The sequence below is a fragment of the Salvia splendens genome, chromosome 21 (assembly GCF_004379255.2).
Source record: "Salvia splendens isolate huo1 chromosome 21, SspV2, whole genome shotgun sequence".
NCBI classification, from domain to species: Eukaryota; Viridiplantae; Streptophyta; class Magnoliopsida; order Lamiales; family Lamiaceae; genus Salvia; species Salvia splendens.
Genome location: NC_056052.1, coordinates 15,906,732 through 15,930,928, shown reverse-complemented (window position 1 = coordinate 15,930,928; position 24,197 = coordinate 15,906,732). Strand labels below are relative to the sequence as shown.

The 24,197-nt window shown below is 35.8% G+C and overlaps 1 protein-coding gene across 1 annotated transcript; it reads right to left on the bottom strand.

Moving 5' to 3' along the window:
• Positions 1-884, bottom strand: LOC121784281 (TIR-only protein-like). Its single transcript, XM_042182444.1, has 2 exons — positions 436-884; positions 1-127 (listed from the first exon to the last, which is right to left on the bottom strand). The coding sequence occupies exons 1-2, from the start codon at positions 882-884 to the stop codon at positions 1-3; spliced, it is 576 nt and encodes a 191-aa protein (XP_042038378.1).
• Between the last annotated feature and the right edge of the window lie 23,313 nt (positions 885-24,197).

Here is a 24,197-nt window from a genome sequence, read left to right as displayed (position 1 = left end):
TTATGCAAAAGCTGGGGTTTTGTAAACAGAGAGATTGTTATTGCGAAGGAGGAGCTCATCGTATTCAATTTCTGCGAGGCTCTCTATCACAATGTTGGCTGCATTTTTCACCACGTCCGACCAGTTACTGCTAAATTATATTACTGAGTTAGTCAAAGTCGCTTTGAAATGAATATTTACGTAAGAATTAGAGATATATAGTTAACGGGTTGTTATCTATGCAAAACTCAATCTTAATACAAAACGCAAAACCTGGAATGAACTCAAACCTGAATTTTATAAAATGACTCAAAACTAATTAATAATATTTATGCGTTTTGATTAATTATTGACCATCAGATTGACAAATCTCATGGTTAGGATATGACCTGCGTTTTGTATTATATTCAAGGTTTTATTTTGATCACTTTCCTATAGTAGTTGATAGAAGCTAACCCTTTATGAGAATCGAAGTCGAGGCCGACGGTGTGCTTGGCCTCCTCCAAGGCCGAGCGGAACCTCGTCACCTCCTCAGGTGACATGGTCCCGTCGTCAACGAGGCGGAGCTGCGAGGGCTTGACGTCGCAGAAGATGGGGATGACCTTCCTTTTAAGGTCCATCATGAGCGCGAGCTCGTGCAAACAAAAGTAGGAGTCGCAGTAGCGCGGCGAGAAGACGGCCACACCGACCTTGCAGCCTCCTATGGCCTTGTCAATCTTGTCGAATAGCTTGTCCCCCGCCTTCATGCTCTTGTTGTCGAGAAATGGACGGATCCTAAGCCGGAAAAGGTGGTCGTATAGCAGCGTCGCCACGGTGCGCTTGGTGTCCGTACCCCTGTGGTTTATGAACACGTCGTACGGCGACATGATTCTATCTGTAAGTTGCTTCTTCTTCACTAAGTTCATGGCTAGTGATCGTTGCATAATTCCTTTCTTTTTTTTTTGGACGTTTGTTTTGTGTGCTTGTGGAATAATGTGTGGTTTCTTGTTTTTATTGATTGTAATTTATAGGTGGAGGGATTTGGAAAATGGGAGTATTTTATACTTAATTCATGTGTGGAATGAAAAATTGAATTGAGTTTCAACGTTTGACATTGAATTTTCAAAAGGTAAATTAGTGGGAAAATCTCATTAAAATTTCGTACGGTTCGAGGGTTGTTTTCAAGTTGAATAAATTACGGTATCACCGTGTGATTTGATAGGTAGTCCAAGAATAAGTATACATTAAATTCAAATTTAGTCAGATAAAAGCCTTTGTTTTTCTGGTTTCACTAAATACGCTTTATAGTTTTATATTCAGATTTTATTACAAAGGATAATGAAGAATAATACTTCCTCCGTTTCAAAAACAGGAACTTTGGAAATGACACAAGTTTAATACGAATTTGATAAAGTAAGAGAAAATAAGAGAAAAAATGAATAAGATAAAAAAGAGGAAGATATGAAATGGATAAAAAATGAATAAGATGAAAATGATGATATGAAATGGATAAGGTAAGAGAGTGAAAGAGAAAAAGTAATGAAATTAGTGTTAGTAGATTGTGGCATCTATTTTCTAAACTGAAAAATTTTTATTTTTAGAAAACGGGCAAAAAAATGTTTTTAATTTTAAGAAAGAGAGGGAGTATTAGTTTATTTCGTAACACATTTTTTCTTTAACTAAGAAATTTATGTCATCACTTAGAATAATTATTGTGCGGTCAAATTGTATTTCCGCTACAATATTTCTTTTTAAAAAATGTTGGCATAAAGAATAAGAGACAAATTAGAAGAGGTCTATGCCCGTAACAAAAGAAATGAACCAATATATACTAGTAATATAAGATTATATAAGGAATAAATTATGTGCAGACTAGACGCGGATGGAAACTTGAGCTCCTCCCTTTTCTATTATCATTTACTTATCGAAGACTAATATTATTTTATTAATCTATAGCACTGTAGATAACTAGTTATATTCTTTTATTAAATTATAACATTATTATAGTTGAATCAGTCAAAACGTGAAAATAAAACATATTTTGCTATTTCTACATTAAAAAAAATCTCATTGTGTAGTCATACAAGAAACGTCTATTTACAACGGCTAAACATATTGAATGAGAAATTAATGAAATACTATGACTTAATTACGTATTGTTAATCTCTTCAAATTTATATTTGATGCATATAATTGAATCTAAGAGTCCTGTAACATTACTATATATGTTCTTGATTATATTAATTCTTTATGGTCTCAGCATATGCTCTGAGTCCATGCTAGGACCATTTTCTCCATTTTTTTCACTATAGACAGTGGTGTGATCAGCTAAGATGTGAACACTTTCATTTCCCCTTAATTCATTCATGAATAAAGAACTAATCCAAAGATTGTTTTGCATCCATCAGAAATTTTTGCTAGATAGTGGTTTAGTGAAGATGTCGGTTATTTGATCTGAAGTAGGTACAGCTGCAACATATTCTTAGACAAAATGTATATCCAATTCCTCATGCAAGGCATAATTTGATGTGAATACAATTGCTCTTAGACAAAATGTATCAAATTCCCCATGCAAGACATGATTTGATGTGAATACGATTGTCACGACCGCATTTTGCTAAGGATAGCGAAAGAGGGTAAACCGCGACTAATAGGAGGGATTAAAGAATCGGGGAAAAGAAAAGGGGTAGAACTTGAGAATTTACACAAAGGCCAAGTCGATAGATATCATAAATAGAAGTCAAGTAATCAATTACATGGTCTTGAAATAGAATCAACATCTTATAAATAAATCAGAGTTCGATGGTGAGATTCTAAATTCTTTGTGATCTTAAAGTCCGACTAATCAGTTTAAGTTCTTCAAAACTCATACCATATCTGAGAGTCGTGTACCGTGAAGGTGGCCACCTACCACGGACACCATGGCCGGCCAACCTTGGATGGCTCACGGCTCTTGTGCAGGTTATTCCGAGCAGGATTTGCGATCCTATTGGGAACCGAATTCGTTACTTAGTTTTGGCATCGCCAAAACCCTCAGGCATATAGCCCCAACAAATAGGCCTCATGAACAAACATTTTATGGCATGACAACAACTATAAAAGAATCACAGCTCCATTTTGAGAAAAGATGATATTTCATAATTTCACAAGTATTTGCTTTATATCCACACTATAGTGCTGGATATTAAAAGAAATCCCATCTGATATGCTTATTCCTCAACTCAATTACTCGCTTTGGCCTCACTTGCCCTTGAGCAATTTATCCTTTGAAAATATATAGCGTAGCACGCTAATTAGTACTTGAACTATTTCTCTTGAGAAAAGAATGCATGCACCATATTGGATAGCACCTATATCTTAGTCTCGTCTCATAGGATTTTCTTAATCCTACCTCGGGGTTCACTACTCTGTAAAATTTAATTATTCAATTTACTAAATCTGGAGAAATTCTATTTTCTCAAAAAATAATCACTTGGACACTTATTAAATAAAATATGGATTCTTGGAAAATCCCTTTTTAAATCCTTTTCTTCGAATTTTTCTTAAAGCCGCTCATGGCGCCGCGGGGCGACGCCGGTCGGCTTTCGCTTCCCCAACTTCATCATTTTCCATATCGAAATCTTAATAAATTATTCGGGAATTAATTGATGAATTTTCGAGCTCCAAACTCATCTCCATAATCAATCTTAGGTCAACATATAAAACTCCATCCGGCCCAAACTCAAATGTAAATTTCCTTAACCAACTTGGGACCAAATCTAGGAGCCCAAAATAATTAAATGAGAAGTCCACACTTTTTTGAAGAAGCCCAGCTTCCTCTTATCCAAGTGGCCCACTACTAAAATTAAAAGGACTTGGCCCAAACTCCATTTTAATTCACTTGGCCCATAGAACAATCCTATTAATTTCTATGAGTACATCCCTGATACAACAAGCCAAGAAATTGAAGATTTTACCTCTTCCGAAATCCCAAGTTCCCAACAAACTACAGTTCCAGCATCACACAACTATTTCACCACCAAAATCGAGAGAGAAATAGAGAGTCAGTCAGTGGGCTGAGACCAAATTCTAAGATAAATGCTCAAAGGAATAACACCAATCTACAAATAAACAAGCAATGACCTACTCTTTCAACCCATGAATGTTTGGACATCACAGCAAGTTTAATAGCTTCACAAATCAAGATGAGAGCCCATATCCCATGACCCAAATCTAACTCCCTAACATATCTAGCCAAATAGGAAGATAAAATTTATAAACTGGAAAATTAATGGAAACTTAGTTAGGCCGAGAAGTCCACGACAGTCCACCGAAATTGGTAGGGTCAAGGCGGCCGAGATGGCTAGAGTATGATACCGGCCGAGGTAAGACCCCGGAGGCAGCAACTTCTTGGTGGATTCTGGAGATCCGCTCACCGCTCGGGGGCACCGAAATCAGACGGCGAGTCCATGAGGAGGTCGATGGTGACGTGTATCCCGCCTCGTCGATTTAAATAAACTCAAATTAATTATCTTAATCTAAACTACATCTTTCTACAATTAAATTTTTATAGCATATTATAATCAAATAGCACATAAATCGCTGAAATAGAAAGCGTAACAAATATTAATTTTTGAGATATACTACATACTTTCTTTAATTTAGCAATCCATCATCAAAATTCGTTTAGATATCATCTCAGCTAGGGAGTAGTTTTAACTGATAAACATAATGTACATATATTACTCTGTAATGGTTTTTTTTACTCAATAATGGACGATTTATGATCTGTAATGTATATGTTTGCTGGGCATTTTTTTTGCAATTGGCCGTGTTTGATTGTTCAGCGCACGTTTCATGTATTCCCATGGGTTTAGCTGTAGCTAGGGTGTAGTATGTAGTAAGTAACAAAACCGTCGCCAAAGTCATTCATCTAGGGTTTAGATATCATCTCTGCTAGGGAGTAGTTTTAATTGATAAACATACTGTACATATATTACTCTGTAATGGTTTTGTTTAACTTAGTAATGGACGATTTAATTATTATTCACAAGCACTTAACTTACTGTACATTATTATTCCAGTTCCATTCATTAATTAGCACATTCTGTACATTATTCGGTTAATTACATCCATTATGTTTTTGAGAGTCTATGATCGCATAACTCTATATACAATATCTATTCAGTTTGTTGTACATTATTAAAATCCAGTTAACTTGTTCTACATTATTTTCTACCTATTTTACATTATTAAGGAGTGACGTTTCATTATTCGGTAATTTACATCAATTATGGATTTTGCGTTGATGAAATCATACACTAATACCAAAATATGATTCTATTTGCAAGAAGCACACTACATATTGTTCAAAACATACCAAGCCACAAGTCGGCTAGATTAAATGTGTTTAGAACCCAGTAGGCTAGGTAACCCGGAATTTCCTTTATATTGAAATGCAGGATTGCTCCGAAACCCAGTTCTCGAACGGCTTCCTTCTGCCGTGGAGTTAGGCTTTTTAAACAATTAAGGAACTCAGATGGGGTCCGTCGACAATAGAGATGGTCGACTTTCTTTCCCCTCGGTTTCCTGCTCTGCCTCTTCATGAGCGGTACTCGTCTCGACCCTTTGCTCAGCCGATCTCTCCCGGAATTTGTGCGCAATCGCAATTGGAATAACACCATCGACCGCTTCATCAATGTCCAATCTAGGCTGCTTCGCTGCTGTCCAACATACGACATAAGAATATGATTATAATCGAAGGTATCAATATTGTATCGCATTTATATTAGATAATGCATAATACTTGATAAATAATGTACACAAGCAATCAAATAATGCACAACGGAATATTACATTCACCCATTTACAACCTCTCTATTAAACCAGCAAGCCACTGCTTACAATAATTCAAAAATGCACGCCACTACTCTAGGAATTCTAAATGCAAATGCAATAGACTGCTCACCTGCACCCTGGGTTGATTGGCTTTTTAAAGGTCGACCTCTCTTCGTCATACTGGATCTGTGAGACGAACCAAAAATCAAAATCCGATAACATTTCCTCTACATAATCGCCCAATACACAATTGTAAACCAGTAAATAACTACAAATCCAATAATAGACAGAACCCTAACAAAAATGAACTCGATTTTATGATTAAAGAAAATATCAAACAAAACGAGTTTAAAGACCGTGATATTTTTGGGAGAAATTATTGAATCGACGAGTAGGTGATGTGTAGGCGATGAAAATCGGTGATTAACAGTGGGTATTACCAAATAATTAACCATTTAAACCCTACCTTGTCGTCGCCTTCAACTGAAGGGTCGCGCGCGAAGGGAGTGAGGTTTCGACTGTGAAACGGTGCTGGAGGTTGATTTAGGGCAAAAATCGACGGTGTTGTTGATTTCCGGTGGCTTGTAGTTGCGGCTAGGGTTTGGAAATTGGGGTGAATTAGGGGAGACGAATTTAAGTCGTGGATTGAGGGGTGAGACTGTTGGAGTGAGAGAGAGAGTGAGTAGATGGAAGGTCTATTGAAAATTCCGCTTAATTTGCGCTCCTTCCATTTTGAAACGTCTATGATTCAATGCTGTTTTACAATTATACCCATATAATGTACAGATTATGCCTAATAATGCAACATGGATTCATTTATCAAAGTTTCATCTAGTCCGTCCATCCACCTAATCTAATGGTTGATTTTAAGTATGAACTTAACACTAAGGGAGCAATAGGACCTTAATGCTCCCCTATATATATATATATATATATATATATATATATATATATATATATATATATATATATATATATATATATATATATATAAATATATGTGATCAATGTCGAACCCTTCTTAAAAACCGAACTAGAGACCAAATTAGGGTCCTCCATTTTCTTACTCTTGTGGTTAGGATTAATTTATAATAAATTTAATATTTTATTCAATAAAAACTTTTTTTTATTTTATTATATTATTATTTTTTAGTGAATATAGTTCATTATTTACTCCCGCAAGTTTTTATTGAATTAAAAAAAATTAAAATGTAAAAAAATTGTAAAAAAATAATAAAAAATTAAAAAAATAATAAAAAACAATAAAAATGTTTTTATTGAATAAAATATTAAATTAATTGTAAATTAATCCTAACCACAAGATTAAGAAAATGGAGGGCCCTAATTTGGTCTCTAGTTCGGTCTTTAAGACTGGATTTGTGAATAATGGGACTATATATATATATATATATATATATATATATATATATATATATATAGAGTCGTGATCATATGATAACCCCTAAATATCGTAATAACCCTATAACCAAATCTGGACCACACATAGTTCTAATCATGCGGTTGAGATTCAAACTTAGATTTACTTCATAAAAAAAAGCGCGGGGGTAAAACTGTCATTTCTCTCATTTAATTTCTGAATTTTTCCAAATATCACGTAAAATGATAAAATGATAACATGATAGGTTTATTGCATAGAATGATAGTTTTGAGATTCAAACTTAGATTTACTTCATAAAAAAAAGCGCGGGGGTAAAACTATCATTTCCCTCATTTAATTTATGAATTTCGCCAAATATCACGTAAAATGATAAAATGATAGGTTTATTGCATATAATGATAGTTTTGCCGGATAGAATGATACTCTGAGTTGATAAAATGATACTTTTAACTGACTGATAAAATGATAGGTTTATTGCATAGAATGATAGTTTTGCTGGATAGAATGATACTCTGAGTTGATAAAATGATACTTTTGACTGACTGATAAAATGATAAAATGATAGGTTTATTGCATAGAATGATAGTTTTGCCGGATAGAATGATACTCTGAGTTGATAAAATGATACTTTTGACCGACTGATAAAATGATAAAATGATAGGTTTATTGCATAGAATGATAGTTTTGCCGGATAGAATAATACTCTGAGTTGATAAAATGATACTTTTAGCTTATAAATATTAGGTTTACTGCATAAAATGATAGTTTTGCCGGATAGAATGATACTTTCAGCCGATAGAATGATAGTTTTGCCGGGTAGAATGATACTTTCAGCCGATAGAATGATAGATATTTTTGGTGTATAAAATGACATTTTTGTTTAATAAAATGATACTTTTACCTGATAAAATGATAATCTAAGCGGATAAAATTACAGAAACCTTATAAAAATGATAGTTTTTCCGGATAGAATGATACTCTGAGTTGATAAAATGATACTTTTAGCTTATAAATGTTAGGTTTACTGCTTAAAATGATAGTTTTGCCGGATAGAATGATACTTTCAGCCGATAGAGTGATAGGTATTTTTGGTGTATAAAATGACATTTTTGTTTAATAAAATGATACTTTTACCTGATAAAATGATAATCTAAGCGGATAAAATGACAGTAACCTTATAAAAATTATAGTTTAGCTGAAGAAATTGCATATAAGCTGATAAAATGATACTTTAACTTGACAAAATGACATAAAACTGATAAAATGATAGTTTTTCCGGATAGAATGATACTTTCAGCCGATAGAATGATAGTTTTGTCGGGTAGAATGATATTTTCAGCCGATAGAATGATAGGTATTTTTGGTGTATAAAATGACATTTTTGTTTAATAAAATGATACTTTTACCTGATAAAATGATAATCTAAGCGGATAAAATGACAGTAACCTTATAAAAAAGATAGTTTAGCTGAACAAATTGCATATAAGCTGATAAAATGATACTTTAACGTGACAAAATGACATAAAACTGATAAAATGATAGTTTTGTCAGATAGAATGATACTCTGAGTTGATAAAATGATACTTTTGACTGACTGATAAAATGATATATGTTAGGTTTATTGCATAGAATGATAGTTTTCCCGGATAGAATGATACTCTGAGTTGATAAAATAATACTTTTGACTGACTGATAAAATGATAAAATGAGCGAAATTCAGAAATTAAATGAGCGAAATTTGGATACGTAAATTTTATCATGAGTGAAATGACATATTTACCCCCACCCTTTTTTTTATGAAGTAAATCTAAGTTTGAATATCAACCGCGTGATTTTAAAAATGCGTGGTCCAGATTAAGTGTATATATATATGTAGAGGAGTGATCAATGTTTAACTAATTTTAAGTGTATAACTAGAGAACAAATCTCAGCCACACATATTAATACTCCATATTAATCCTATGACTTAATTATTTTTACATATTTTAATAAAAAGTAATTAACAAGGGCATTTTCGAAAACATATTCTATAGGAGATTCACGCTTCATCCAGATTTGCTCACACAGAATCAAAACTCCTACATTTCGGCGACGCCCTCCTCCGCTCCGCCACCGATAAACCTCCATGCTCACGCCCTCACCTTCTCGTGCTCCTCTTCCACCTCCTACAACTTCATCTCCATCTACGCCATCACCAGCGTCTTGCGCAACAACAAGAGAATCCTCTTCTTCCTCGACGGAGTTCATCGCTTCAACAAGACGCAGCAAGACTTATGCAGATTTGCTACAATCTCCATCGCTCACGCTCATGTTCAACAATCACATCTTGCAAAATCTTTATCTCAAGAGCTTATTTCCTCATCTTAATTGCCGATTTCACGAACTGCTATATCACTTTTCATCGCAAGAGCTGATTTCTCCATCGTCAATTGTTAATTTCACAATCTGCTATATCAATTTTCATCGCAAGAGCTGACTTCTCCATCGCTAATAGTCAATTTTATGATATGCTAATTCAGTATTTCATCGCAAGAGTTGATTTTTCTATCTCATGAATTTGTGAGACGATCAAAGATGGTGCACTGTAAGACAAAATTGATCCAGTTTACCTTCATTACAGTTCACTCGTAAAAATGCATATGAAACATATGTTGATGCAGTATATAATGAAATATGTTTTGGGTGCTTAAACATGTAATCACAATATACTACACTATAAAGACAATACACTTCAGTCTAAAGGCAGCATACATCACTATAAAACCCATACAAAATTGTACACACAATATACTTCACTATAAAGTAATACAATTCACTATAAATACAATATACTACTTCACTATAAACACAATATACACCTTCTACTACGATTTCAATTTCTCTATGAATTTCAACGGTGGAAGTTGCTCTGCCTACTTCATCCACTGATTATAGTGTAAGTATTTTACCTTTACTGTGAATCAAATTATAGTTATAGTGAAGTATATTATGCATGTCTTAAAGTGTTTTGTTTTTTCATTCCAGCCTAGTATATTGAGGATATAATGAGCTATATTGAGCATATAGTGAAGTATATTCTCCATTTCATATAGTATATTGTTTTTTAATTTCAGTGAAGTATATTGTCTATTTAGTGAAGTATATTACCCTCACAGTGAATTATATTTAGCTTATAGATATCAGTGCATTGTATTGGGCATAGAGTGAAGTATATTCTGCATGCAATATAGTGTATATTGTTTTTTTTAATTCCAATGAAGTATATTGTCCACGTAGTGAAGTATATTACCTTCACATTGAATTATATTTAGCTAATAGTGATAGCGTATTATGTTTACAGGTAAGTAAATATGCTTTATAGTAAAGTAAATATTCTTTATAGTGAGGTAAATAGTGAACATAATATTAATGTAAAATAAAAACTAGCTATTGAATTTAAATGAAATGAATGGGCTTTGTAATGGACTAAATGACACACATTATGAACTACATCAAGTTTCTACAATTTTTCACGAACGCTTGGAGTTTACAATCATTTTTTCCACATCTATGTCGATGTTTTGCTACATTCTTCATAATGCTTTGATGTTGTCGCCAGTATCTTATTGTGGAGACCTATCTTCCCTATTCTTTGCCCTTCTTTAAGCAGAAGCTTCTGTATCTTGTTTTGGATGTATATCATCTCTATTCTTCGACCTTTTTTCTGCAATAGCTGCCCCATTTGTTAAATCTTTATAACAAATTGGTTGTTTCATTTGTTCTACATAAATACATAAAATTAGAAGATTCATTCTTTTCACATGCATATATTTCACTGTACGCACAATATACGTAACTATATCCTCAATATATTTCACTGGAATAAAGAAATAGAACACTATAGGCATGCATCATATGCTTCACAATATGCTCAATATAGTTCATTGTATCCTCAATATACTTCACTGGAATATGAAAACAGAACACTAGAAGACATGTATCATATACCTCACTATATGCTCAATATAAAGTTCATTATATCCTCAATATACTTCACTAAAATGATAAAATAGTGCACCATAAGCATGGATCACAAACACTTCACTCTAAGCACATTTTACTTCACTGAAATGAAAAAATAGTGCACGATAAGCATGGATCACAAACACTTCACGATAACCATGGAATACTTCACTCTAAGCACATTTTACTTCACTGAAATGAAAAAATAGTGCACTATAAGCATGAATCACAAACACTTCACTCTAAGCACGTTTTACTTCACGAAATGATAAAATAGTGCAATATAAGCATGGATCACAAACACTTCACTCTAAGCATGAAATACTTCACTCTAAGCACATTTTACTTCAATGAAATGAAAAAACAAAGCACTATAAGCATGCATCACAAACACTTCACTCTAACCATGAAATACTTCACTCTAAGCACGTTTTACTTTACTAAAATAATAAAATAGTGCACTATAAGCATGGATCACAAACACTTCACTATAACCATGGAATACTTCACTAAAATGAAAAACAGAGCAATATAAGAATGCATCATATACTTCACTATAACCATAATTTGTTTCATTGTTAAGCATAATATGACTCCATGTAGAGTTAATATACTTCATTCATATGTCAGAACAGTATACTCACGTTTCTACATTCTAGTTCATTGTAAACTGAAATGAATAAGCATAATATGACTTCATCGTTAAACTGACTCCATCACTATAAGCGTAATATGACTCCATCGTTAAACTAAAATGCAAATAAAATTGGTAAAATGAATCGTTCCTCTAATAAATAGGTCGACAAACTTACGTTTATGAATTGAAGGCATTAGGTATGTTGAATCGAAGGCAACGACGAAATGAGCAACCAGAAGGAGGCGACAACAAAGTGAATCAAATGAACTTTAGGCGCAGCTAAAGAAGGCGGCGGCGATGACATAGAGTTGTCGTTTATGAGTGAGAATTGGTAGAGAATTTGAGCAGAAGAGAGAAATCGGTAGAGAATCGATGGAGAATTCGAGTGGAAGCAGAGAATTGATGGAGAATTCAAGCGAAAGAGGAGGATCGGTGGAGAATTCGAGCAGAAGAAAATTAATCTAAATAAGAGGAATTCAAGTTTTAATCCCAACTTTGTTTGTTAAACGACTATTTTACCCCCGCCTTTTTATAGTGAATTAATTCTTGCTTATAGTGAAGTAATTTTTTGGACCAATATCGAAATCCTATGCTGAATTTCAGCCCTTGATTTCTTAATCTAGTTGTTGAAATTTGTTCTCTAGTTATACACTTAAGGTGCCCTATATCACTACTATATATATATATATATGGTCATGTTAGGTTGAGATTTTTTAGCTTAATTGAGAATTGAGATTCATTTTCAGCCACTCATCCACAACATTTTTGAAATGTCAACTGCAAGTAGATTATGTCAACTCGTGGGTGTTATCGTCTAGCCTGCACATCAAATGTCAACAACTTATAGTTGACTGATACGATCATGGGAGGCATGCATCAAACGTTTCAGCCGCAGCGGAATTCCAAGGGAAATCTACCTATTGAAATGACGTCCAAACAATCTTCAAAGGCCACCAATGTGTTCGTGTTTGAAAGAGGGTCGCGTGAGTATGTTGCACGCCTCGATCGGAGTCCGGTGGAGAGAGTTATGGCCGATTTACTAAAGCCGCGCAGAATAGAGAGCGGGTCCAAAGAAAACGCGCAGGCGGGTGATTTTAAGGTGCAAAACGCCCGACTGGGCGTTGTGCTTGTGTTTGCAATATTGAGGCAGAAAGTTCGCCCGGCCCGGCGATTTGCCATATCTTAAACGCTCGGTCGGGCGTTGTCACTTTTTGGCTGATTTTATCCATTTTTTAGGCTTTTTCTTAATTTTTCAACCCCAACTATATATACTTATTTGTGAGACTTTAAACCCAAGACTTTGATGAATGATATTTTGAAGACTCCTTTGAGAGCATCTCACTTGTGAGATTTTTATCCAAATTTCTACATGTAGGTTGCTTGGTTTATGTTCATTAGGCTAGATCAAGTATAGGTATGGATTTATGGTGGTGTAGTCATCAATGTGGAGACAATTGAGTGTTAGCTTTGGGTGAAAGTAGCCTAGGGTTGCCCATATTTTCTTGTGGGAGGTCATAGGTCTCCAAAGATGATTCCTCCCTCTTTACACCCTTCTTCATTTTCTTACCTTTCCATCAAACTTCTTTTTTAGCCTAGTTTTTGTGGCTAGCTCAACCTATCATTTTTATCTTAACTAAAAAAGTTTGAGTCAAACACCATTTTGGGTATTTCTTGGTCACATGGAAGGATTCCCTCACAAGAATCCTTATCATTTGGTATCTAGAGCCTAGGTGCCTACCAAGTGTTTGATTTTTTACCTCTATGAAATTTCCTTTTCCTTGTTTTTCCTTGGTTTGGCCTATGTTTGTTTATTGGTCTATTGTTGTTGGATTGAGATGATTTTTGGTGTGCATGAACCTTGATATATTAACTATTTACCTGCAAGTTTCAGCCAAAAATTCCATCATTTTATTGGTCAAATTAATGTGTGAAGTTGCTACCCTGTTTTGTGCCCTAGTTTGACAGATTTGGGGAAAATGTAAAATCGAGGGTCTTCTCGAAAACCTGCTATATTGAGAATATTTTTCTCTCATTCTAAACCCTTTAATATTGCTATCTAGCGAGTTTCATCAATTTTGGGGGTGGGTAGTCATATCAAAAAAAATTCTAAAGATCAGCCAAGAGTTACATAAATTTTCAGCTCAACCAAGTTTATTTGTTAGCTTCCTTAGGCATTGAACCTTACTTTCACATGCTTGATAGGCTTTACGTACTTGGTTATATTGCTTATGTGTATACCTTGATTGATTTGTCTTAGCACTTACATTTGGGAAGTTGGATATCGAGAGTGAGTGATCCTAGCCCTCACTAAATTCTAAGCCTTGTTTAGAGTGACATTGGTGAGTGATTTGGAGGGGTGGGATTATCATTTGGGAAGTGAGCTCTTACTAAAATCCCCTCTTGTTGTGTGGGTGAGTTGTGTTTTTGCTAACCACAATTGGACTAGTTCCTAGTGTATTGTTTGGTATTTGTGTAGGTACACCTTTATGGATGTTTACACTAAGGTCCGTGATTGGCAACTTAACTCATTGAGGAGTGAAAGGAGGATAGCTTGTGATAATTGGGGTCGAGGAGAGCAAGAGTTGGAATATCAAGAAAGACCTCATCAAGATTATAAGTGCTACGGAGGATATAGTAGAGAGAGGCATGGTAGAGGTGATTATGTGTCAATGGGGCATGATAATGTAATAGATAGAGCGATTAGAAAGGAACGAGTCTCAAAGTTTTATGAAGAGCCTCCTCATAGAAGCAAAAAGGGAGAGTATCGTAGAATTCCGGGGCTTGAGAGAGAAATTGAAGGAGAAGTTCCATGTAGTGTACGAATGGGTTCTTTTGATCGACATGGTAGTGGGGACATAAACCAAACAATCACCTAATCAAGTTGTAAGAGCACATCCTCTTCTTTCCATACCACGAAGGTGTCTCTTGGTTTTTGTCTGGATGTCTCATCTTCAATTGCTTTACTCCAAAGTGGTAAAAGAAAGAACCGAGAGAGAGAAAAAAGGCTTGAGAATGAAAGTGAGCCTAAAAAGCCAAGTGAGTGTGAAAAAAGACTCGAGTGTGAGGTGAAAAAGTCAAGAGAGAGTGGAGGGGGAGAGAGAAAAGATAAACACCAAATGAGAGAAAAACCACAAGCACAAGTGAGTGAGGGGTCCATGTTAGATTCTAAGGCCAACCTTGGGTGGGCACTAGATAATCCTTTACCCTTTGCCCTTGGCGAGGAATATAAGCTTTTACCCACTAACACTTCTTGTATGTCTTTTTGTGCTAATGAATTTGTAGGAATAAAAAGTGAAGGCATGGGAGTGGAGCATCATGTTGCACTTGTTAGAGTTTAGTATACTGAAAGCATCTTTCGAATGCTTGTATATGTAATAACTCTTTTATCCATTTGTTACCATTTTATGAGAAATAATATTTTGTTACAATGTATTTTCCTTATGTATTGCTTATGTATTTATGAGATGTTGAAATGCGTTTTCCATTTAAATACATAGTTTAAGCAAAATGAGTCTAAGTCTTCTGCATAGTAGACGAGTTGTGAGCGGCGTTCACAGTAGGTAACTTGTCAGTTCATGCAGAAGAAAAACTGTTTCACAACCTAGATAGGCTTTGACTACCTATCGTGAAACGTTGCGACGTCAGTCCGAAATTTTCCTTACCTAAGGAAATTAACGACGTCGGTGTGATATAACACTGAAAGGATCAAACAGTGAGATAAGTCTTTTTTGGCTATTTACTGAAAGACGAGGTCTCGGTGATTGTCGTTTCTTAATCATTGTTGACATAACATTGAGCATACGATATTAATTGAAAACTACTTTGACTTATCATATGGTGAGGGAATTTCGTTGCCCAAGAATCCTGATAGATTGGGTAATGGTCATTAATGTCTAAGTGGTGCTAGTATTGTTATTGCAATGAATCGTGTGCTGGGAGAGGCCAGTATGATAATATCCTCAAGAGGTGTTTAGGAAAAGGTTTTATTATTCAGAAAACTGGCCAGTTGGAATTTATTCCATGAATAATAAATAATGTTTCTAAACTAGACCACTCTTGGAAAAAGAAATTAATTAATAATATTCAGATAGCAGACTTGATATTAATTAATGGATATTTATATCTTTAACATGGGAAATGATTTAATTAAAGAGGAAGTCCCGGAATACTCGTAATTTTGGTTTGGACGGGCAGTCAATATTATATCTATAGTGGATGATAATAATATTTAAGTTTGGGCTTGAATTAAATTGATTTTAATTTAATTAGTGAAAGCCTGAACTGTGGCCCAATCCAATCCTCCATAGATCCCTGGTCTGGCCTCAAATAATTAACTTAATAAAAACGGGGAAGAAGAGAATAAATAATCAATTCTTTTTAGCGTAAAATTCATTCTCTGCAATTTTTTTGTAGAGATTTCTCTCTTCAAACTCTTCTCCAGCTTTTAAGGGTTTGACAAGCTTTGCCCACACAAAGGTCAATTCCGAGTTAAAGGGAACAGATCAGAAGATCCGTGGTAGAGACGATTGAAGGAGTTCGAATTCAATTACTTGAATTCATACGGTAAATCGTTGTATTTAATTGTAAATATATTCAATATGATCTGAGATTATATGTTTATAACATGTTTCTAGTATTCAATCAGATAAAAGCATGTTTAGATGTAAATCTTTCAATCAAACTAGATAGATTTCCGCTACAAAACCTACAATTGGTATCAGAGCCTGTTTTTAGGCTCTGATTGTTTGATTTACTACGTGCTTTGATTGTACGAATAGCATGTTTTATAGTTTTCGATGCATATTTAGTGTTCAATTAATTCGGTAATGAATTTAGAACTGTTGAACTATGAACATTCGAAATATTGGGTTGTTCGTGGCCTTAAGAACAGCTCCTAAAATTCATACGCTGATCAGAATTCACGCAAGGCAAAGGGAGTTGCTAGCCATTTATGGTTGAGAGCAGCTCCATGCCACGAGAATTCAGTGGGAACAGCCGGTTAGAACCGAGGGCAGCTCCGGATCACTCGCGACTTGTCGACGGGAAGTAGGCCCTGATGGTCGATAAGTTTTGACCATGTTACGGGACTGGCTAATCGACGAGGAGGCGAGATCAGTGGGAGCGGTAGGGCGTTGCTGGCTGAATTTCGGGCCAAGAGCACTGCCAGTGATTCCCAGTGTGTGTGGCTGACGGAGGAACCTGCTGGTCGCGTTTTTTTTCCGGTAGAAAGCAGTCTGTTGAGGCAGACATGAGCAAACAATGGAGTCGATTGGTGGTCGGTGCTGCTGACCGAGTATTTTCGGTTGAGAGCAGTGCCGGGGCTGCTGATTGACGATAAGTTTCGAGGTCGGACGAAAGCTACTGCTAGACGTGTTTGTCACATCCGAGAGCAGCGCTAAACGTTCCCGCAAGATCCGGCCAATGTGATCTAACCAGAGATACCGGAAGTTTGAAACTGATTACGTGATTAGTTAAACTTGTCGCATGAATTACGTGAATAATGGTTTTGACCTGATCTCGTTTTTCGAGGGAACCGACTTCCTGATTTGCGTGAATATAAACTGACTACGTGTTTAAACATTTGTTGTATCAATATTGAAATGTGTAGTCTGTTTCTGTGATGTCGAGAATTGTGAAATGATTTCTTTATGTGATTTAAGGATAAGTTTCATTAATGAGGTTTCAGGTTCTGTTATGCGTGAAGTTTGTTAACGTGGATTGTGGAATTTTTTGTTATATAATAAAACCAATAATTTTTGAACTAGTTCATGAGTTACGTAAATAATCAATGAGACTACATGTCCCACTTCAAATTAATTTTTAGCAATTTTGGATATAGTTATCTAAAATTAAAATTAATTATTATATGGAATATCATTAAATTAATTTGTTAAGATTTACATGGGTTTGAATTTTTAATCTATATCTCATGGATTTTGATAGATTATTTCTATCTAGATATATCCTAGTTAGAATAGATTTGGTTGTTCAAATAATCCTATAAATCTAGGATTCCATATTTTTATGGGAGAAATAAATTGGAATTTAATGTAGATTATGTCCATAACATATATACTTATCATGATATAGTTAGGTTTGAATTATAATCCTTATCAATAAGATATTGATAAATTTTATTTATCTAGAATATGTCTTAAGATGATTTGGATGAGTATCTTTCTACTAAATCCTATTATATCTAGATTTCCTACACCTAATGGAAAAGGATAAGTATTATAATTAATATTATTATTAATTAATAAAATTATTTAATTATCTTAGTTTAATTTCATGGATTTAATAGAACTACCTATTAATTTGAAATTAACATAAGTGAACTTTCTGCCTAATTCACTTAAGTGATAATTAAAAGAAAAACCATACCTTAAAATAACTAAGCGATAATTATGATCCCTGTCGTATATGGTCTCCAAAGAATTAGTCTATGTATGAAGCAGTTTCTAATATTAACGCGACTCACCTTAGTGGGAGCCTTAATCCTAAGAAATAGCAAGTTCATTGGTTAGACTTCTCAAAATAAAGTTTAATTTTATCTAGACGTGATTTCCAATATTATCGCGACCCACCTTAGTGGGAGATTTAATCCTAAGAAATTGCAGAGTTAAGAAGATTAAATTAACTTGTGAGATAACTGTAGAATTTTGTTTGTGGCGTGCGACCTTCCCTAGAAGGAGTATCAATACGGAAACGAAATTCTTGGGGTGAATATTCAATGGTACAAGCTTAGGCAACATTTGGCGGCCATGCCACCTTAGTGGTCTCTGGACTATTCGTCGATGTTGTGACCAGAATTTAGTTAAATATGAATCTTTTACTTGACCTCCCTAGAGGCGTACTTAATTCTATTTAACTGTTGTGAGAATCTAAACTGTTTTAATGGTTTTTACTCTTTAGAATCTTACATAGTATGTAACAATAAGCTATTCATTTTCTCAGCTAAATCCAAATCAAGATGTAGTTCAATCATCTTTCCGCTATTCTCAAAGAACACAAACTCGAAGGTCAGAACTATATCGTATGGAAAAAACTTGGATATCGTTCTCACTGCCGAAGAGTACAAATATGTGCTCACTATTGAATGTCCACCTGAACCTGCTGCAAATGCTTCTGCAGCAGTGAAAGAAACATACAGAAAGTGGTGTAAAGCCAATGAGATGGCGAAGTGCTACATGTTGGCTTCTATGTCAACAGTACTTCAACATCAGCATCAAGGCATGAACACTGCTACTGAGATTATGAACAATCTTAATAAACTTTTTGGTACTCAGAATCGAGCAGCTAAATCTTTAGCTTTTCGGAGCATCATGATTAAGGTTATGAAGGAGGGCACATCTGTGAGGGACCATGTCCTCGAGATGATGAGCCACCTCAATCAAATTGAGGTTTTGGGAGGGATCATTGATCCCGAGTCCCAAGTAACTATAATCCTTCAGAGTTTGCCAGCTAGCTATCAGCAGTTCAAGCTCAATTTCGAGATGAACAAGAGGGCTTACACCCTAGCTGAACTGTTGACTGAGTTGCAGTCAGCGGAGGATCTTATGGTCCAGACAAAGGCTGCTATGATGAGTTCTAGGCCGTCTTCCTCAGGCTATAAGCCAGGTAAGGGAAAGAAGAAAGCCCAGAATGTTGTAGCACCAAAGATAGCTAAGGGCAAAAAGAAACGGGTGAACACGAACAAGAAGCAAAGTGGCAAGTGTTTCAAATGCGGCGAAAAGAGGCATTGGAAGCCGGATTGTCCTAAGAAGGCCAATGGCTCAGGTATGCACCAAGCTTTCGTTGTTGAATCATGTTTAGCAGTTATATCTACTCAGCAATGGGTGGTTGATACTGGAGCTACTGATCATGTTTGTTTTGATCCTCATTTAATGCAGGTAACAAGATAGTTGAATGAAACAGGGATCGAGATCCAGCTGGGCGATGCTACGAGAGTGGCAGCCGTTGCAGTGGGAGACGTTTATTTACGTTTTTCTAGTGATAGAGTTTTAGTGTTGAACAATGTTTTATTGATACCTTCGTTTAGAAGAAATTTAATTTCAGTTTCTAAACTTGTTTCTGATGGATATTAGATTTCATTTGATGATTCATGCATTATCAAGAAATGTGGTTCTTATATCTGTCGTGGTATCATGGAAAACAACCTTTACACTATAATGTCTACACAGTATATGCAACATAAAACTGAATCTAACTCAACATCGAAATTTTCTCAAAAAAGAAAATCTCATTTTGTTTCAATGAACGAAACATACTTATGGCACCTTAGACTTGGTCATGCTAACCCTACTAGGATTCAAGCGTTGGTAGTCCAAGGTCTACTTAAGGATCTAGAAATAGAACCTTATACAACTTGTGAATCATGTTCGGAAGGCAAGATGACTAAGAGACCATTTAAGGTCACGGGTAATAGGGCCAAGGAAGTACTTGAGCTCGTTCATTCTGATGTGTGTGGTCCAATGACTACTCAAGCTAGAGGCGGCTTTCAGTATTTCATCACCTTCATTGATGACTACTCGAAAGTTAGATATGTCTATTTGATGCGTCACAAGTCAGAATCTTATGAAAAGTTCAAAGAATTCAGGGCACTTGTGGAGACGCGACATGGTAAGACAATCAAGTCTCTACGGTCTGACCGTGGAGGCGAGTATCTTATTAGTGAGTTCTTGGACTACTTATCAGAGGCGGGAATTGAATCCCAATTGACGGCGCCTGGCACACCCCAGCAGAACGGCGTAGCTGAATGAAGGAATAGAACCCTCTTAGAAATGGTTCGATCGATGATGAGTTATGCTAAGTTACCTATTTCGTTCTGGGGACACGCGTTGCTCACAGCAAGCTATACCTTGAACAACTTACCATCCAAATCAGTACCAACAACACCACATGAGTTGTGGACTGGACGAAAATCTAGTCTGAGACATCTCAGAGTGTGGGGTTGTCCAGCACACGTGTTGGAGAAAGATCCAACGAAGTTGGAGTCTCGTACTGAGGTATGTTTGTTTATAGGGTATCCCAATGGAACGAAAGGCTATGAATTCTATAGTCTACGAGATAAGAAGGTATTTGTTAGCACAAATGCTAAGTTCTTAGAAGAAGACTACGTGATGAACCATAAGCCCAGCAGTGAAGTAGCTCTTGAGGAACTAAGAGATACTTCAGTTTCCACAAGCAGAGAACCAATAACACAAGTACAATCTATACCTGAGATATCAACTTCTGTACCACAAATTATAGAGCCTCGTCATAGTGGGAGGGTTCCTCGTGAACTAGAGAGGTACATTGGTTTGGGTGAGTCATCTGACTTAGACCCAGACGGCAATGTATCAGATCCATGGAACTTTAAAGAGGCAATGGCATATTCAGATAGTCATTCCTGGAAAGAAGGAATGGATTCTGAACTACAATCAATGATAGACAAAGACGTTTATGATTTGTTAGTCCAACCTGAAGGTTGTACTGCCATTGGGAGCAAATGGATTTACAAACGCAAATGAGGAGCTGACGGACGAGTTAAAGTCTTCAAAGCAAGACTAGTAGCTAAGGGTTATACCCAGAGAGAAGGTATCGATTACGATGAGACCTTTTCGCCAGTAGCTATGCTCAAGTCAATCCGAATTCTTTTGTCTATCGCAGCCTACATGGATTGGGAGGTATGGCAGATGGACGTCAAGAGAGCTTTCCTAAATGGAAGTCTTGAGGAGACCATCTACATGGAACAACCCGAGGGATACGTAGTCAAGGGCAAAGAACAAATGGTGTGGAAGTTTAAGAAGGCCATTTATGGCCTCAAGCAAGCATCCCGATCATGGAATATGTGTTTTAACCAAACTGTTAAGTCTTTTGGCTTTGAGCAGTGCCCAGATGAGAGCTGTGTGTACAAGAAAGTTGAAGGTAAGAATGTAGTGTTTATGGTACTCTACTTAGATGACATACTGTTGAATGGAAACAATAAGAAAATGTTGTCAGACGTGAGAGATTGACTTTCAAGTCAATTTGAGATGAAAGATATGGGAGAAGCTGAACACATCCTAGGCATTAAAGTACTTAGGAACCGCCAGAAAAGGATGTTGTGCCTAACTCAATAATCTTACATCGATACGATAAATAAACGCTTTAGCATGCAAGATTCCAAGAAAGGTTTTCTACCTTTTAGCCATGGAATCACCCTGTCTCAGGATATGTGTCCCAAAACACCTATTGAGATAGAAGCTATGAGAAGGATCCCTTATGCATCAGCTGTTGGGAGTCTCATGTATGCTATGTTATGCACAAGGCCCGATATTTGCTTTGTCGTTGGCATGGTAGCAAGGTATTAGTCAAACCCTGGTCAAGGACACTGGATTGCGGTAAAGAAAATACTCAAGTATCTGAGAAGAACTAAGGAGTATTCTCTAGTTTACCAGGCATCCGAGATATATCCTTTGGGTTACACTGATTCAGACTTTCAGTCTGATCGGGATTCGAGAAAATCAACCTCTGGATATGTGTTTACTTTAGGAGGTGGAGCCGTAATTTGGAAGAGTGTGAAGCAGAAATGCATCGCAGACTCTACCATGGAAGCTGAATATGTGGCAGCATCAGAAGCCGCAAAGGAAGCAGTATGGTTCAGATACTTTCTTATTGATTTGAATGCGATTCCGAGTATGCCCAAGAGCATCACTATTTATTGTGATAATTCTGGTGCTGTGGCAAACTCAAGGGAACCACGAGCTCACAAGGCAAGCAAACACATAGAAAGGAAATATCACATCATTCGTGATATAGTGCGGAGAGGAGACATTGAAGTGGTCAAGATCGCATCGGAAAACAACTTGGCAGATCCATTCACAAAGGCACTTCCAGCCAGGACGTTTGAACGTCACGTGAAAGGATTAGGTGTTCGATTGGCCTAGACCCGCTTTCAGTATAAGTGGGAGGATTTTGCAGTTTTGGTATACTCGAAAGTTGTTTTGAGTATAAGTGGGAGATTGTTATAGTTTAGTATACTGAAAGCATCTTTCGAATGCTTATATATGTAATAACTCTTTTATCCATTTGTTACCATTTTATGAGAAATAATATTTTGTTACAATGTATTTTGCTTATGTATTGCTTATGTATTTATGAGATGTTGAAATGCGTTTTACTTTTAAATACATAGTTTAAGCAAAATGAGTCTAAGTCTTCTGCATAGTAGACGAGTTGTGAGCGGCGTTCACAGTAGGTAACTTGTCAGTTCATGCAGAAGAAAAACTATTTCACAACCTAGATAGGCTTTGACTACCTATGGTGAAAGGTTGCGACGTCAGTCCGAAAGTTTCCTTACCTAAGTAAAAGAACGACGTCGGTGTGGTATAACACTGAAAGGATCAAACAGTGAGATAAGTCTTTTTTGGCTATTTACTGAAAGACGAGGTCTTGGTGATTGTCGTTTCTTAATCATTGTTGACATAACATTGAGCATACGATATTAATTGAAAACTACTTTGACTTATCATATGGTGAGGGAATTTCGTTGCCCAAGAATCCTGATAGATTGGGTAATGATCATTAATGTCTAAGTGGTGCTAGTATTGTTATTGCAATGAATCGTGTGCTGAGAGAGGCCAGTATGATAATATCCTCAAGAGGTGTTTAGGAAAAGGTTTTATTATTCAGAAAACTGGTCAGTTGGAATTTATTCCATGAATTATAAATAATGTTTCTAAACTAGACCACTCTTGGAAAAAGAAATTAATTAATAATAGTCAGATAGCAGACTTGATGTTAATTAATGGATATTTATATCTTTAACACGGGAAATGATTTAATTAAAGAGGAAGTCCTGGAATACTCGTAATTTTAGTTTGGACGGGCAGTCAATATTATATCTATAGTGGATGATAATAATATTTAAGTTTAGGCTTGAATTAAATTAATTTTAATTTAATTAGTGAAAGCCTGAACTGTGGCCCAATCCAATCCTCCATAGATCCCTGGTCTGGCCCAAAATAATTAACTTAATAAAAAGGGGGAAGAAGAGAAGAAAGAATCAATTCTTTTTAACGTAAAATTCATTCTCTGCGATTTTTTTGTAGAGATTTCTCTCTTCAAACTCTTCTCCAGCTTTTAAGGGTTTGACAAGCTTTGCCCACACAAAGGTCAATTCCGAGTTAAAGGGAACAGATCAGAAGATCCGTGGTAGAGACGATTGAAGGAGTTCGAATTAAATTACTTGAATTCATACGGTAAATCGTTGTATTTAAATGTAAATATATTCAATATGATTTGAGATTATATGTTTATAACATGTTTCTAGTATTCAATCAGATAAAAGCATGTTTAGATGTAAATCTTTCAATAAAACTAAATAGATTTCCGCTGCAAAACCAACAGCACTTGGCTTGG